This window comes from Hoplias malabaricus, chromosome 14 (assembly GCF_029633855.1).
Source record: "Hoplias malabaricus isolate fHopMal1 chromosome 14, fHopMal1.hap1, whole genome shotgun sequence".
In the NCBI taxonomy this organism is placed as follows: Eukaryota; Metazoa; Chordata; class Actinopteri; order Characiformes; family Erythrinidae; genus Hoplias; species Hoplias malabaricus.
Window position 1 is genome coordinate 30898067 of NC_089813.1, and position 15854 is coordinate 30913920.

Genomic DNA, 15854 nt, shown 5'->3' on the forward strand with positions numbered 1-15854 from the left:
GGAACACAATGGGCAGATAAAAGCTGATTAAACATCCGCTGGATGTGAACTGTTGATAGAAGTCGGTGTTCTTTCAGCTTGGCGTCATCGTCAGTCTTCTCTTCTCGGAAAAGCTCCATTTCTCTCACCTCGCCACTGTCCTCCCAAACAGCTGCGATAAATCCAGACAAACATCACTAACCACTGAACGACAACAGCCTCTTGAAAACAGGACAAGACAGAGGGGCAATGCAAACAGAAGTTCTTTGTTTTTATAACAGCTTTCTGTACTCAGAATAAGCTACAACACCTTTATTCAGGAGATTAATGGAAATTAATTTTGTTTTGTGTTTGAGAGCACGATTTTCTCTTTATCTTCGCAGCAGTTCTCCTGAAGCTGAAAAGTGCTTTTGTGAACGCATATGTTCAGCTGTGGATGCATTAACAGAGCACTGAAAATATGATTGTAGACTTAATAGCTCATGTCACTTAGAGGATTTTAAAGCACCTCAACATTGAGATTTAGGAATGTGGAAATTGTGTATACACATCTTCAAAATACTTCTGCTTGAGATCACAATGCTCAGTGCAAAGTGTCAGCTTGGGGACTATAAAGTCATCCAACAGTGGAACAGTGGCACGGTGGAACAGTATCCCCTGGAGTACTGGATGACTGCCATGTCCAGGTGCTGACATTTCACAGCCATTTAAGGGCTGTCTGGTATTTTTTTTTAACATAACACCATCACTGTATATAATCATTATCACTGCTTTCTGCGCTCACTAACAGGTGTTTCAGAGGATTTCCTTTAGCAGCATGTAAACATATCTGTCTAACCAGGAGGTTAGTGTTGGGTATTTTCTTGCTTATTATGTCCTTTCTCAATGAAGCATATACACATATAACACACACAAACACACAGAGAGAGAGAGAGAGAGAGAGAGAGAGAGAGAGAGAGAGAGAGACTTGTTAGACTTGTTAGAGAGGAAGAGAAGGAAAAGCTGGAGAGGAAGAGAAGCCTGATATCCCTTGATTCACACATGTAATGAAATCATGTATGAAATCATGTCTGCTCTCATGTCTGAACCTGATAGGGCCTCACTGTTTACATTAGTGTTGGATGGGTTCAGTCATCAGTTTTGAAATGTTTTTCAGGCTCAGGTCAAGTTTCTGATAGCCTGTCTCATCTCTATAGAATTTAAACACTTTGAAGTATTTCGTTCTGTGTCCTTTATCAGCGTGTCCATTATGACGAAGGCTTAAGGCTTATTAAGAGCATTAAAATGCCCTGACACACTGAAGGGTTACCTAATCTTTTCCAGTTGAAATCTGAAGACTGATGCAGTGACCAAACCATAGAATAACACTGCCCCTAGAGTCTATTTTGTTGGTTACTTCAGTGTGTGTGTGTGTGTGTGTGTGTGTGTGTGTGTGTGTGTGTTGGTGTGCTCACTTGCCTCTGGTGAATAACTGTGGATTTGAGGCACTCATTGTATGTCAAGTGCACCCGAGTTTAAGTGAGTCGCTGTACAGAAATCCAGTAATAGCCTGAGCGCCTCTGTGTGACCTGCTGATTCCTCCCTTCTGCTGCTTGCTCCTGACCAGAGTGGTCAGGATAAACTCCATAGTCCCGCTTGGTACAAATTACTACTTTGAAAAACAATACAGCTGTGGTTTGGCAGAAGGACTGAGAGAGGGAGATGGCTTTGGGCAGGCTCTCTGTGAGACACAGAACACATGGTCAACTTTAAGAAGCCTTGAGTGAGCACTGACATTGTCCTGCTATGGCCTAATGATGGCAGGGGTTAATTACTATCTCTCTCTCTCTCACACACACTCTCTGTCTCTTTCTCTCTCTCTCTCACACACACACTCTCTGTCTCTTTCTCTATCTCTCTCTCTCTCTGATCAACAGCAAGTGTTGGCTGAAAGCGTATAGAGCTCTCAAGCTATAGAGCTCGCTAGAAATGTGGAACTTTTCTTTTTGAAGTTTTGGATCACCAGTAATTCAAATGGCCATTTAGAGTCTTACCCAAGGACTTAATATAGTATGATGTAAGGATCAGAAATCTGAGCCCAGTTATACAGTGCATTGTCCCAACTTTTGCTAACTGAAAGCTTCTTTAGGGATGAAAAAAAAAACATTTATGTTTTTTTCCTGCTGACTGAATGCAGGTTCATGTGTGCAGTGATATGTAAACTGGCTTCTCCATCGAAACTGGGACTCAAATAAATGAACAAAAGCCTAAAATGATTTATAGTGCCATCAGTGGAGAGAAAAAAAAAGCAAACAACCCAATGCATATCTACAAGTAGGTGCTTCTGCTGAATGCTTTATAAAGGCTCTGGACCTTTTCTCCTCTCAACCTGAATACAAGCCTTCATCCCCTAAGGGCGCATGACACCCAATCACACACAGAAGGAGTGAGAGAGGTAGTCATAAAGAACATAGAGAAAGAAAGGCCGGGGGAGTCATAAAGAGAGAAAGAGAAAAGCAGGGTGTTTTTTTGGTGTAAGCTGAGATGAAAGGTGGCCAGCGCAGGCGGTACAGACGGAGCTAAATGGAGAAAGAGCTGAGCACTGAGTCTGACCACTCTGACCAACAGTCAACCAAGGAGAAGCCCTGTTCTCTGCTCGCCACCACACTTCCTGTGCTCCTCGCTCGCTGGAGAAATGCAGCAATCCACTGATCTGACCCAGGCTCATCACAACAGTTAGCGTGAGTCAAATATAAATTAGTTTGGAGCCAGTGGCAGGGGTAGGTCAATTTTATTAAAAAAAAAAAAAAAAAAAAGCAGTATGCTTTAAATGGACGGTTATGTATGTACAATACATATAGATGTCGTAGTGTTTAATCTGATGGCTCATTTCTGCTTCATCATCTTTTTGGCTATTTTTTTTTTCAGAATCCTTATGGAAAGTTGTGCGTAACACTTATTCCTGGGAATTAGGAATTAGTTTACCCTTGATCCTCCTAATCTGGATTTCAGACTTCAAAAGAGAGAGAGAGAGAGAGAGAGAGAGAGAAAGAGAGAGAGAAAGAGAGAGAGAGAGAGAGAAAGCAAGACAGAGAGAGAGGAATATATATTGTATATGCATATATATGTATGTAGAAATAGAAAAAGAATAAAAATGTATACACGTATGTCTATATCTGTGTATAGATAGATTGAGATAGAATGTATACTGAGTGAAAAAGTGAGAGAAAGGGAGTTAGACAGAGAGAGAAAGTGATCTTAAGCTTCCAGATTTTTTAAGCAGATAGTTTTTTTTACTTACCGTGAAATTGTTGCTAACTTTCTGAGCTTTCCTTCGTGTTTGGGCTCCTCTCTTCGTGCCTTCATGTCATTCTTCATAAGGTATTTCCTCTGCTACAGTATTTAGTTTGATATGATCTATAATCTGTAGTGTGTGTGTGTGTGTGTGTGTGTGTGTGTGTGTGTGTGTGTGTACTCACATGGCTCTGTGAAGTAGTTGGGAGTGCAAGCAGGGGCGAATGAGCCTCAGTCAAACACACAGGAATAGACAGTGGGAGAGAGAGAGATAGAGGGACAAACTGCAGGACAGAGTCAGACAGGTTGACTGTGTCAAACAGAATTGCAGACTGAATGTGTTCACTAAAGAGAGTTCTGTCTTTGTGCCGCAGGGACGCTGGAGGCATGGACCCCACCATGGAATACGTCAAGGTAGGAGTGTTGCTTATTTCCATTTGTTTGCATGTATCGTTATCTGCTCATTTGGCTTTTGTAACACTATTTCCATTCATATCAATATGGTGTTTGTCCTTGTGTGTCATTATGAAGTGCTGTGGATGGGAAACTGACTCATTTGTGTGTTGTGTGTATGGTTTTATGTGGTCTCATGCAGTTCTTAAAGACTATTTGATAACTCAGTCCATGTGGGTTGGTAAATGAAGAGTTAAGCTCTCTGTGGACAGTTCATGCTGGGGCTGCACAGAGGATATGGACCTTTTCTTTGTTTATTAATTAATTTATTTTTAATTGTGTTGAGAGTTTGTATAAGGCTGCTATCCTGTGGTATTGGTAGTTTAGGTGTAGTATTGTATTTCTTGACACATCCAGGCCACCAGGTGTCAGTATATAGACTGTTTCTCTGTGTGAAGAAGACAAATATGAAGAAAAGACTGATTGCTACATTAAGGCATGTTTGTTGATTGATATATTTATTTATTTATTTATTTATTTATTTCATATTAGTGCTGACTGGCTGCAGGGATAGGAAGCTGAAGTGTTGTTATAAGCTCAGTAGCACACATCCAACCCCCGGAACCCTGGGAGAAGCACAGGAAACACCGCAGGCACAGTTTACATGAGCTACATCAGATCAGTTCTGTTTGTAATGAAATCCTCCTGAGAGGAGCTTCAGAGAACATCCTTAGCAATAATGCCATAATTACAGCTTCAAAACAAGGAAATGAACATCTCAGTGAAGAAACAGTGTAGACAAGGCCCGCAGTCACAAAATGCTTTAAATAACCACAGTAAGATGCTACACTGACAAAAGAAATGCATTGTATTTACTTGTTGGAAATCTGTACAGCATTTTCACATGATTATAACTGTAGCGTTTTACAGTGACTACATGTGCATAAAATAATTGTGGAACATTAATAAACAGTTAACAATCCATTAGAATTTCATAATCACTTTGAATCATTGGTTAAATTCATTCATTCATTCATTCATTATCTGTAAAGCTTATCCAGTTCAGGGTCGTCGTGGGACTCAATGGGCACAATGCAGGACACACCCTGGAGGGGGCGCCAGTCCTTCGCAGGGCGACACACACTCACACATACACTCACACCTATGGAAACCAATCCACCTACCAACATGTGTTTTGGGAGTGTGGGAGGAAACTGGATCACTCGGAGGAAACCCACATGGACAAGGAGAGAACACACCATATTCCTCGCAGTCAGTCGCCCAGAGCAGGGCTTGAACACAGCCCCAGGGTCCTGGAGCTGTGTGACACTGACACTACCTGCTGCACCACCATGCTGCCCCTGGTTAAATACATATTATAGGAAAAACAGCTGTATAATGTATAGGAGTCTATTTAGGTGCTTATACTTTATGTATATACTTTATGATCTGAGCCCTGACAGATGAAAATCTATATTTATGATTTGAATAAACTTTAAAAAATGCAAGAACTATGATAAATATATCCACACAATGTTATTGCTCATTTAGTAACTTTAAGAACATTTATTGTGCACAGTTTGTGCAAATGAATGCCATGATGCATTTCAGTATGTCTTTGATTATAAACCTGTAACTTTTACACTATTGTTATTATATCTACTGTATAACTGATTTGACCTGAAATGATTCTATGTGTATGGAAACTTTTGGCTGTCATAATGATTTAAAATGAGTTGCTGAGATGTAAAAAAAAAATGCTGATTGGCGTGAGATTGTGGATTTTAGGAAACGGGAACCAGGGGTCACATTGTCAACAATGCAAATCTATCACCACTGCTGTAAACAGTTCAGAGTCTAGAGTTAGACTTACTAAAGACTTACTAAAAAACTACTGGGTTTGTTTACATCTTAATGACCTCATAATGTACAATGTCTGAAGATTTACTGGACTTTCCCTTTAATCTTTAGTAGCACAGTGGCCATACATCAGTGCAGGATATCACTGGACACAGTCATTGGTTGAGCAAAACAGGCATAGCCCACTGCCAGTGGAGCCACACACACACATCAGTGTGATTTAATCATCTTCTTATGAAGGTCCACCCTCACACATTAACCTGTTTGTGTAGTGGCAGACAGATGTTTGTGAGGGGCTGGGGGAGTGTGTGTATGGTGGTGTATCAGGTTTTCCTGTGTGCACACCTGCAGCCATCTCTGAAACACTGATGAGGGCTGTCAGCTCACTCTGTCACCACACATTCACCTCTCTCAGCCAGCTGAGATACTGTCCCCTACACACACACACATGCGTACACTCACTCAGTCTTTCTCCTAAGAAGCGTTCATGTAAAAGTTCACAAGTCTTTGTGAAGAGTAACCCCCTCTCCATCTTACTTCAGGTACATAGTACAGAATGTACAAAAGCATGCACTTGTTTTTATTAAGTGGGATTATTGGGGGTGGGGGGTCCTATAGTATTGTGCAAAAAATGTAAAGCAAATTTAAAGCCTGGTGAGTATGAGTCTTTTTTTTCTCTCTGTAACAACCTTTTGACAGCTCCACATTCTTTTTGAACTACGGTGTTGAGCTATTTTCTCACAGTGGAGGGATGGATAGAAACAGCTGTGGATTTATTTCCCCCCCAAATCTGAAGCAAGATGGGAGCACACTTGATTTTCTTTTCTCCCTCAAAGATGCAGATGTACTGTTAATCTGATGGTTAGGGTATTAGTGGACTCCCAGATCAAACGTGGTTCATAGGCGTCTCAATAGCTTTTAACCTTTGCTTTTAAAACTCCTGTTTATTTCACACATTATCCTTTGATTTTTTCCTTTTCTCCTTGAAAATATATCCAGAGAAATGAATGTCTTGAACTTAATGACTGTTTTGAATGGAAATGAGATAAATCAAGGGTGGTCTCAGCACTGAACATATGTGGAGGAGTAATACCTAGGTTATAACATAGGCTTAGTTTTTCCTGCTATCCCAAGCCCTTAAGTTTTACCTGTCTCCTTCCTATATTACCCCTCCCGACTACCTTCTTCCTCCCTCTCTTTCATACACACACACACACACACACACACACACACACACATGCAATATAGACATCTCCCTGGTAATGATGAAGCTGTGCTTGCTCTCATTAGACAGTGTAGGATTTCCTCTCTTCTGTTTATCCAACACTACAGAGACAGCAGGGTTTTGATGGATCAAATCTCCCCCCCTGAACCCTATGCTTTTTTTTTTATTAGCGGGTTAAAATGCATTGTGAGAATGCGATATCATAAAACTGTGTCATAGTGTGGATATGTGTAACACTGTGTATGTTTTGCATTATGGAGAACGGGCATTCTCTTTATTATGCTGTCATTGTTTATTTATTTCATATCATCAGAATACCAAATTAACAACCTCAGGTTTGGCAAAGTAGTGAGTAGAACACAGCCCTCAACACAGCAGAATGAGGATAAACCCCCAGCTTGTGCCAGAACAGCAGCCTTAAACTAATAAGGCCCAGATTCTTAACACTGAACTGTGTTTAGTCCAGTAACGTGATAAAGATGTGTTCTGGATAACATCATCTGTCAGATTTCATAAAGAGAGTGGAATTAAAGAGATGGCTCTTACAGATGGTTTAAACTAAAACGAGTGAAATAAGTCTGTATTTGGAAGCCTCTAGCAAATGTAATCAAATATATATCTCAGATTTCTTCTAGACTTAGATTTAATTATTTTGCTTCCTTCCCAACTGCTACTGACTCATGAGCTGCTGATGACTGTTTATCTTACACTAACAGGACGTTTGCAATCAGAAAAGTAGACGAGAGATGGAGAAGGATTTTCAAAAACCTCATGTGCTGATGCCACTTCCTGAGGCCAGATGGCCTGTGCTCGTCCTGTTGTGGTCTAAGTTGTCTTTCTAGTGCTGACCAGTGCTTTGGTTGCGCCCATGGTTAAGGTCAGGGTTTAGAGTAGCAGGGTAGAGGTGAACTTTAGGTCAAGAATTGTTTAAGCCACTGGGAGCTGGCACTAGAGGATCTACTGTAAGTTTGATAGCATTCAGGGGTTCAGGATCACGACTCACAAATTTGTAATCAGTGTTTTCATGGACATGAATTCATTTTGTTTTGAAATGATTTTAACTGGATGCTACTACTTCAGTGTCCTTGGTTTTGACTAATTAGTAGGAAGCTGTAAAAATGTTTTCTCCCTGAGGTTTACTTATGACTTTAGTGTGGTATCAAAACCAGTCATGATTCAAGAGCATTTTCCAATCTCTTTTTAACCCTAGAATTAAACAGGCATTTTGTATTGTGCCTTAAAGACGGACACACTTTACACTAGACTTGGATTTCTGTGAGCTTTATTGGGCCAGGTACTGCTTTCAATCCTTGTTCATCAACATTCCAGGCCGTAGCTGTGGGTGCACTTTCCAGTAGCTGAATTCAAGGTTTATACATATGATTAAACCTCTGCTATATCACTGATTTAAATGATAATTATTAATCCGACCAATGATCCACAAATTTGAAATGCTAGTGTATGAGATAATGGAGTGGATGAGTAAAAAAAGATGCACCATGAGGGTGTGCCATGTTTTCTACAGCCATTTATTTAATCAGTCACTGAGATGGCTAGCTTTGCGTGTGAACAAGAGATCGCTTTCATTTGGACGCATCACGGCTATTATCATCAAAGATGATCGGGAAAGGGAGGAGGGTGGGAGCTGTTTGGAGGAGAACTTGACGTCTAAAAATACCAGTGTTTCAGTGGGTGTGGAGCTCAGAGCTGCCCTCAGGGAGCTGAGGATGTTAGGGAGAGGGAGGGTGTGTCATAAATTATGGAGGCTTAATTGCACTCCTCATGGACTCGTAGATGACACCAGACCCAGCGTTAAATTCACCAATCAGGAAGCACAGTAGCTGGCCTGGGCTGGGTAACACAGACTTTATAATAATGCTTCAACAGTGGTGTGATTGAATGGCACTGCCAAGCCCAGCTCTGCCACCCTGTACTCTGTCTGTAGAATACAGCATTTGTGATTATACCCTTAACACACGTTTGTATGATACAGACTTGTACTGTAGCTCATAACTACTGGGTCAGAACAGGACTAGTCCCCTTCAGGTTGTGGATTCCTTCTTACATTTGGACTAATTTGATGTTATTTGTCTGAACTTGACTTCTGAAAAATGCTAATAGTAGGTGGTCTTTCTCATTTTGAATGTAATAGCTTTACATTAAATGCTGAAATATTTTAAATATGTGAGTGTTAGTGAGATCAAGATCTGATATTGGATCACAAACACCATTCCAATTCATCCCAAAGGTATGACATAGTGCTCCAACGCTCCAATAACCTTCACAGAAAACAATAAAACAAATTGGATGCTCTGGAGCAGCTGAACAAGACCTTAAGGTCAGCAATGTCAAGGCCTAGCACTGGCTAGAGGAGTATAAAGCCTCCAGATTTGGACGGCGAAGCAGTGAAACCACATTCTCTGGAGTGTTGGAGCTCCATACAATAGCAAAGGGATCAGTTGGAGTTTAGTTTTACTGCTTCACAGCACATGGTTGGAGGGGTTTATACCATTCTATCCAACACAGGGCATCAAGCATGGTGGCCTAAGGCTCATGTAGAGCTTCTCCAGAATGCCCTATTCATGTCATACTTATCTATGTGTGCACAACTGAACATCTGTCTCCGGAGCACCTGAGCATAGCTAAACTCATGTCAATATCATTAGGAAAACAGTCAGATATTAAAAGGCCTAGACATAAAAATGGATGAAGGAAAGTGCCAAAAACAAAGGGCAAGCTTCTTAGCAAATAGTTGACCTTGCTGTGCTCATGAGGCAAGAACCTTTCACATGAGGATTTGACAGGTCCTTCTGTCTGTCTGGTCTCTCTCTCTCTCTGACACACACACACACACACACACACACACAGAGTGGCCTGTTGCTCAGTAAGCTGCTAAGGGCTCATGAAAGAGCTTTAGAGGAACAATGTGGCTGTGTTCTTGCTGTGAGATCTGCTGTCCTCTGAGCTTCTGAAAGAGCCCTTTAGCCACACAGAGCTCTGACCATATTACAGCAGCCTTTCAGCCACATGTCCTCACAAAGACCCACGGCTCTGACCAGCAGGGTCAGCACCCATCTCACAACACACCTGATACAGAAGGTCCATAAATGAGCCAACAGAATCATCAACTTCACACAGCCTGCAAAGCCCTTCAGCCTTAAGTCTTTTATTCCTTCACTAACATTTTGGCTTATTATTCAGTAATTACAAAACTTAAGTGTATTATTCTTTTATACTTTTATCAGAAAATCTGTCACTGTGGTGGTATCTGTTTCTGTCTCTGTGTTGTCACCCTCAAGGGTACTATTTGTACCTTTAATTAGGGGACATAACTGTACCTTCTATTCTATTATAACTGTAGATTTTAAAGTTGTGTTGATTTAATACGCACCATTTCATCGCCAGGATTTAAATATATAATTTTTATTTGACACATTTCAATATTCAATATTCAAATATTCACCTCTCCCTCTAGAGAAGAGAACGTAATGTACCTTTAGGGAACACAATTGGACTTTTAAACACTGTTGTACATTTAAAGTTACATTTACACTGTTTGTACCATTAATAACCAATAATGCACCTCCACGGTACCTTTTTTTTCTGGGAGAGTATGTAAACTATTATTTATTTAACTTTACGTGTGCTGGCTTCTGTGGTTAACTCTAGGTTAAGGACAAACAAATAGCTGTAGATTCAGTAAAGAAGAGGGTGTTTAGACGTCTGTGCTGTCTCTCTCAGATCAGCACTGGGTCATTTCACTGTGCCAGTGTTTCAAAACTGAATTCAATCTGTCATTTCTTTTCTTGTGCCTCTAATTTTGAGGTCTTGTTACAACACCCTAGCGTGTATTTTATTTAGTATGTAGAATACAAATGATTTCAATGGTTTCAGAATTCACTGATTATTGATGAGGGGGTGACAGACACTGATAGATAGTGCATTCTCTACAATAATAGATTACGGCAAAATCTGTATATTGATTTTTACCTGCCATTGCAGACATTTATAGAGTGGATTAAGGGCATAGTTCTGGAAGTGTGCTAAAAATGTTCCCACTAGTGGCTCTTTCTCTTTAGTTCTATTTCTCTCTCTCTCCTTTCCTTATTCTCTTAATTATTTGTCTTTCTGTATACCTCCTTGTCCTTACACACACCTATAGGTATATACTATGGTATATTGTCATTTAAACTACCATTAAATTAATGTAATGTCTGTGAGTTCAGCCAAGTTCATCAATCTGCTGTGGTCAAAATTCAAGTTTTAAGAGTGACTACATTCAGAGCCAGAGGGACTGTGAACTGAGAAGTCGCTTACTCCTTAAGAACATTATACTACATCATCACCCAGCTCATAAATAACAAGAGAAAACATTAGCTCAGTAGTGACATTAAACATTTGGTCCTAGAGCCAGGTCCGACTCCTGGGCAGATATTTACCCTCAGCTTCTCTTATAGTGTATTAAAGGCAAATGCCAAGAAATACATTGCTATTCTTCTTTTTAATGTCAGTGATTACTGTGTAAATGTAGTATTATGTAGTATTTAGTCATGTTGTGTTAACAAAGTTCGGTGTGATAAAGTCTGTTCTCCTTTGAAGAAGTGTATTGTTTAAAACCCAGACTTAGAGTTTGTTCCAGCTACAGTACTAAGTGCATTCACAGTAACAAACGTTGGAGCAGTAAACACACAGAGATACAGTGCCCTCTAGTGGTCATGTTCACGCTTTACACAGCAACAACTACCTCTGGTTGCAGACGCTGCTATATGACTTAGGGTCAGAGGTGATAATATATTGTTGTTGACTTGCATTCTGCGGAGGGTCTTTAAACTGTAATACGTTCATTCAGTTACATTTGAGCTCTTTGTGTTTATTTACTTATTGTTATTTGTGAGTTCTTTTATGTTTTTATTGGTGTATCTCTCTGTGATTGGACAACATTGATATTCTGTTCTTCATACCTAACAGGAAGATAACAGATAAAGCTAGTTGTAGATAAACGTACTTATATTAGCCTTAGAACACTTTCTCCGGACTTCCGTGTCCCCAAAGTGCATAGAAATCTCAGCATATGTTCCTCGTCCTTGGCCATATTTCTAATTAAATCGTGAAATTGGTCAAGTATGTTCATCTTTAATCTACCAGCAGAATAAGTTCCAAATAGGTTTCAAAATATATTATTAGCGTTAAAAATGTCTGGTTCTGGCTCAAGTCTGCAGCCCAACCCTTAATTAGACACAATAAGCAGGAATTATTTTATTTGCTCATATTCAGTTTTCATATTTTGTAGTATTTAGTTTCATTATTTTGCAGAAAAAGTTTTGTTTTCCTTAAATCAATGATATTTATATGGGTCATTCTCTGATTTTCTATTTGCAGGATTAGAAATGGAAAACCAATTAACGAACACGGACCGACACACACTGACTTTGGCGCTTTTGCATTTATATCTGACGAAAATGAACCAGAAATAGAAGACTAGAGCCTATAAAGCTTCTTCTGCTCAAAGTAGAAAAATCCTGGCTGTAATAGTAGTTCTGTAAGACGTTCAGAATTTGTTTGTGTTTCAACGTAGCGTTTTTGGAAAGGTTCTTTTACACGGGTCACTATAATAGTGAGTAGGCTGCTCTAAACTTTGATTTGGATGAATGATAAACACAAAAGTGTCATGGTAGTCAAGTTGTAATATAATGATTTATGTGTCATAACTTCATTATCTGCAGGTGTAATATCAGGCTAGTTTTCCACTCATCATTGTAGACTCTCTTGTGTGTTTGTAAGACTGAGGGACTGCATAATGTCTCATAGCACTGTTCTATATTATGTGCTGCTGAAACCCTAGAGTATATCTCTGCAAAGACCTTACACATATCCTTGCCAACACAGCATCCATATTACACTTTTTATTAGGGTAGCGACTAAAAGGGTTATGCTATTTATATACTGTTAAAAATGATACCTGCTTATGGAACATATAAATGAATGGTATTTTTCAGTAGTCTTTGCTGCAGGAACAGCGTGTACACTTCAGAATGCAGTTCCACTGCTCTACGTCTCCCCCTATAACCCCTTTAGCCCACAATTGGCACTGAGCTTTGGACGTCTAAGCTCATGTGCAGCTTCACCAGAGGATCTTGTTTGTTTTTCATGCTTTTCTCTGGAGATTATATAAGCTGTGTGTGCCCACACTGGGTGCACCTTAAAGTAGCTGAAGTCAGTAATTACAGTATGTGACTACAAATGTTTATATAGTATCAATGTCACTGAATTTGTTCCTATGGTGGTCCTTAGAGGACAATAGTGATCTCTCAACCATTCCCAACTGGTTTCTGAGGTAAGGAATGTCATAATTAAACAGGAAGTTGTGCCATGCAGTCTAGTACTATAAGTAATTTGCTCTTTGAGTTTGGATGTATTTTTACTCTGGCCAGCGCTCCATTCTCTCAGTTCTGTTTTTAAACCAGTCATTTTCATCTCTCACGGATAAGAACACCAAGCAGGATTCCATTTTTCGCAACAGGCTGTGGAAAAAATGGATTTGCTCGTGGGACTCTGGCACTTTATTGAGCGTAATTAGCCGGTTTAAGGAGCTGACCCTCTGGGAGAACATTCCAGAATTGCTCCAAGGGTGTGCCAGCCAGCCATAATGTCTTTGTTTACCTCTTAGGAGTGATCTGAGAGAGGAAAAGTGCTGATAGACATCCAGCTGTTTTCATCCATAAATGTGTGTGGTGTAAATTAGAACTGGCATTAGTACCTGCAGAGCAGTGGAACATTTTGTTGATATAATACCTTAATTAACATGATTTGTGGTATACACTGCTCAGCTATAACATTAAAATGATCTTGTTTATAAACATATTTTTCATTTTGTTTAACTTTGGAGTTATACAGTTGCAGACTGTAGTCCTCCTGTTGTTCTGCATTTTTGTTAATGTTTACAGGTGGATCTGACACAACAGTGCTGCTCATTTTCATCTTATTTTTTTGCTATTAATATTTAAAAACATAAAATTTATGTCCAAAGTATTATCGACACACCATTGAGCTAATAGATTCAGCTACTTTATGGTGCATCATGGGTATGTAGTTGACCAAAGTGGATAAAAACATTTATGTGTGCAAACAGTTTGATATGTTCCATAGACCAAATGCAAAGAATCAGGATATTAGAGCAACTGTACATTAGTCTAATTTCATAAACTTCAACGCCAAGCCAAAGCTTGAAGATTATAAATCCCTCTAGCGTTGAGCTGTGGAGCAATAGAATACATTCCCTGGAGTGATGGAGCTTTGGAATGGGTTTGAGTGGTGTTTGTGATTCAGAAACAATCATCCAACATTAGTACCTGACTAATGTTTATGAGGCTGAATGTAATCAAGTCCTTTATAAATGTCTTTATAGAGGAATGTGATGAGATTTTGACACTTTAAAAAATACAAAGATGTATCTTACTTTCTTCTTCTTCTTCTTCTTCTTCTTCTTCATCTTCTTCTTCTTCTTCTTCTTCTTCTTCTTCTTCTTCTTCTTCTTCTCCCACTTCTCTTCCTTGAATTGCTCTTTACGGTTGCTCATAACGATTAATATTACACACCCTACCCATCATTAGTCATGTGTGCAGGCATATACAGGCTCCATTGAGGAGTGCTGATTCATATGGCAGTGAACACAGTCCTAGTCCAGGGTGTTCCCAACACAGAGAGAAGAACTAGAGGCTTTCAAAAACGTACCCTTTGTCAGCCAGCATATAAAAGACCATCTCTAATCCTAACTAATGTTTTTGTAGTAATGGGTTCAGAGACATTGTCCTTGATCCTTTTAAAGTAAAAATATAAGGGCTGTGTATATATTTTCAGGTGAGTTAAAATACAAAACACTCACATCTGGTGGTGGTGTGTTAGTGTGTGTTGTGCTGGTGTGAGTGGATCACAAAGCAGTGTTGATGTGGGTTTTAGACCTTGATGTAGGCAGAGTCCTGTGTCCACTGATGAAGGACTAAAGAACGGCCAACACAAAGTGTACCAATGAGGTAAATGTGTCTAATTGTCTGGTCAGTGAGTGGGCACAGTGTTATAAAACTCCAGCATCACTGCTGTGTCTTATCCACTCTTACCACTGCAACACACACTAACACACCACAACCACGTCAGTGTGACTACAGTGCTGAGAATTATTCACCAACAAATAATACCTGCTCTGTGGATGTTCTGACCATTGAAGAAGAGGTTGAAATGGTGCTAAAAATTATGCAGAGAACATAAGGACTACAGTCTGTAAATGTAGCGCTGTACTCTATTCCTGTAATGTTTATCAGAGTAGAAAAGTGGGACCTACTGAAGGTGTTTCCTATCACTGTGTAAAAGAAGCACAATGTGAACATATGCACACTTTCAGAACAGAGTTGAGATCACTGAGAGCTTATTATTGATTGTTTCAGAATATCAATAAAAGACAGTAGTATTGTGTATATTCTGATTTATACATTTGTTAGCTCACAATAGCCTCAATAACAAGTCAACTTTTTGGCTTTGTTCAGTCATGCTCGTTATATATTAAAATAAACGCAATAGTAACATTGAGAAATCACACTGTTAATGGACAATAGCACATTTATGAAAAGCAATAGCCACTTTTAAAGGGCTAATGGAGTAGCTCATCAGGGGAAAGTCCTCGTCTGCCCTTAATCCACTTGGCCCCTCCTTTTTTGCAGAGCCCCTGTAGTTAGTTGCGTTAAAGCAATAATGCCAAGTGTTGTGTTGGTCAGACAGTGAGTAGGTCTTTGTTTCTGAGCCTCACTGGGAGTAATATGGGGAGCCATTTAAAGCCTCTGGGGGCTACAGTCAGTCCCTTTATCCCCCTGCTGAGGGTCAGTGCAGCTGGACAGACGGAGCATCCTGCAGGGAGATAAAGTGGCCCCTGCTGGGGTGATGTTCTCTTACATAAAGCCCCACCACTGCACTAAAGTGGTCCAGAGCTAATGCTAATAGACACTGGACGGCTCCCGGAGCAGTGAGCTGTCACTCACTATCACCTTCTCCCTGCTGCCTCCAGTTTATAACGCATCATAGGAGCAGCTTTCACTGGTCTTCTGAAATTAGCTTTTAAATGTCACTGGTGATAGAG

At 39.9% G+C, this 15854-nt stretch overlaps 1 protein-coding gene across 4 annotated transcripts in view; it reads left to right on the top strand.

Moving 5' to 3' along the window:
- Window positions 1–15854, top strand: part of bcar3 (BCAR3 adaptor protein, NSP family member) — a 103189-nt gene that overhangs the window by 58654 nt on the left and 28681 nt on the right. For 3 of the 4 annotated variants that reach the window (XM_066643408.1, XM_066643407.1, XM_066643409.1), the window contains one exon: window positions 3627–3666. In XM_066643408.1, coding sequence (XP_066499505.1) covers window positions 3627–3666 — 40 coding nt within the window. Of the gene's footprint in view, window positions 1–2590; window positions 2700–3626; window positions 3667–15854 lie in introns of those variants that run through there. The other variant, XM_066643412.1, reaches the window with a different exon arrangement.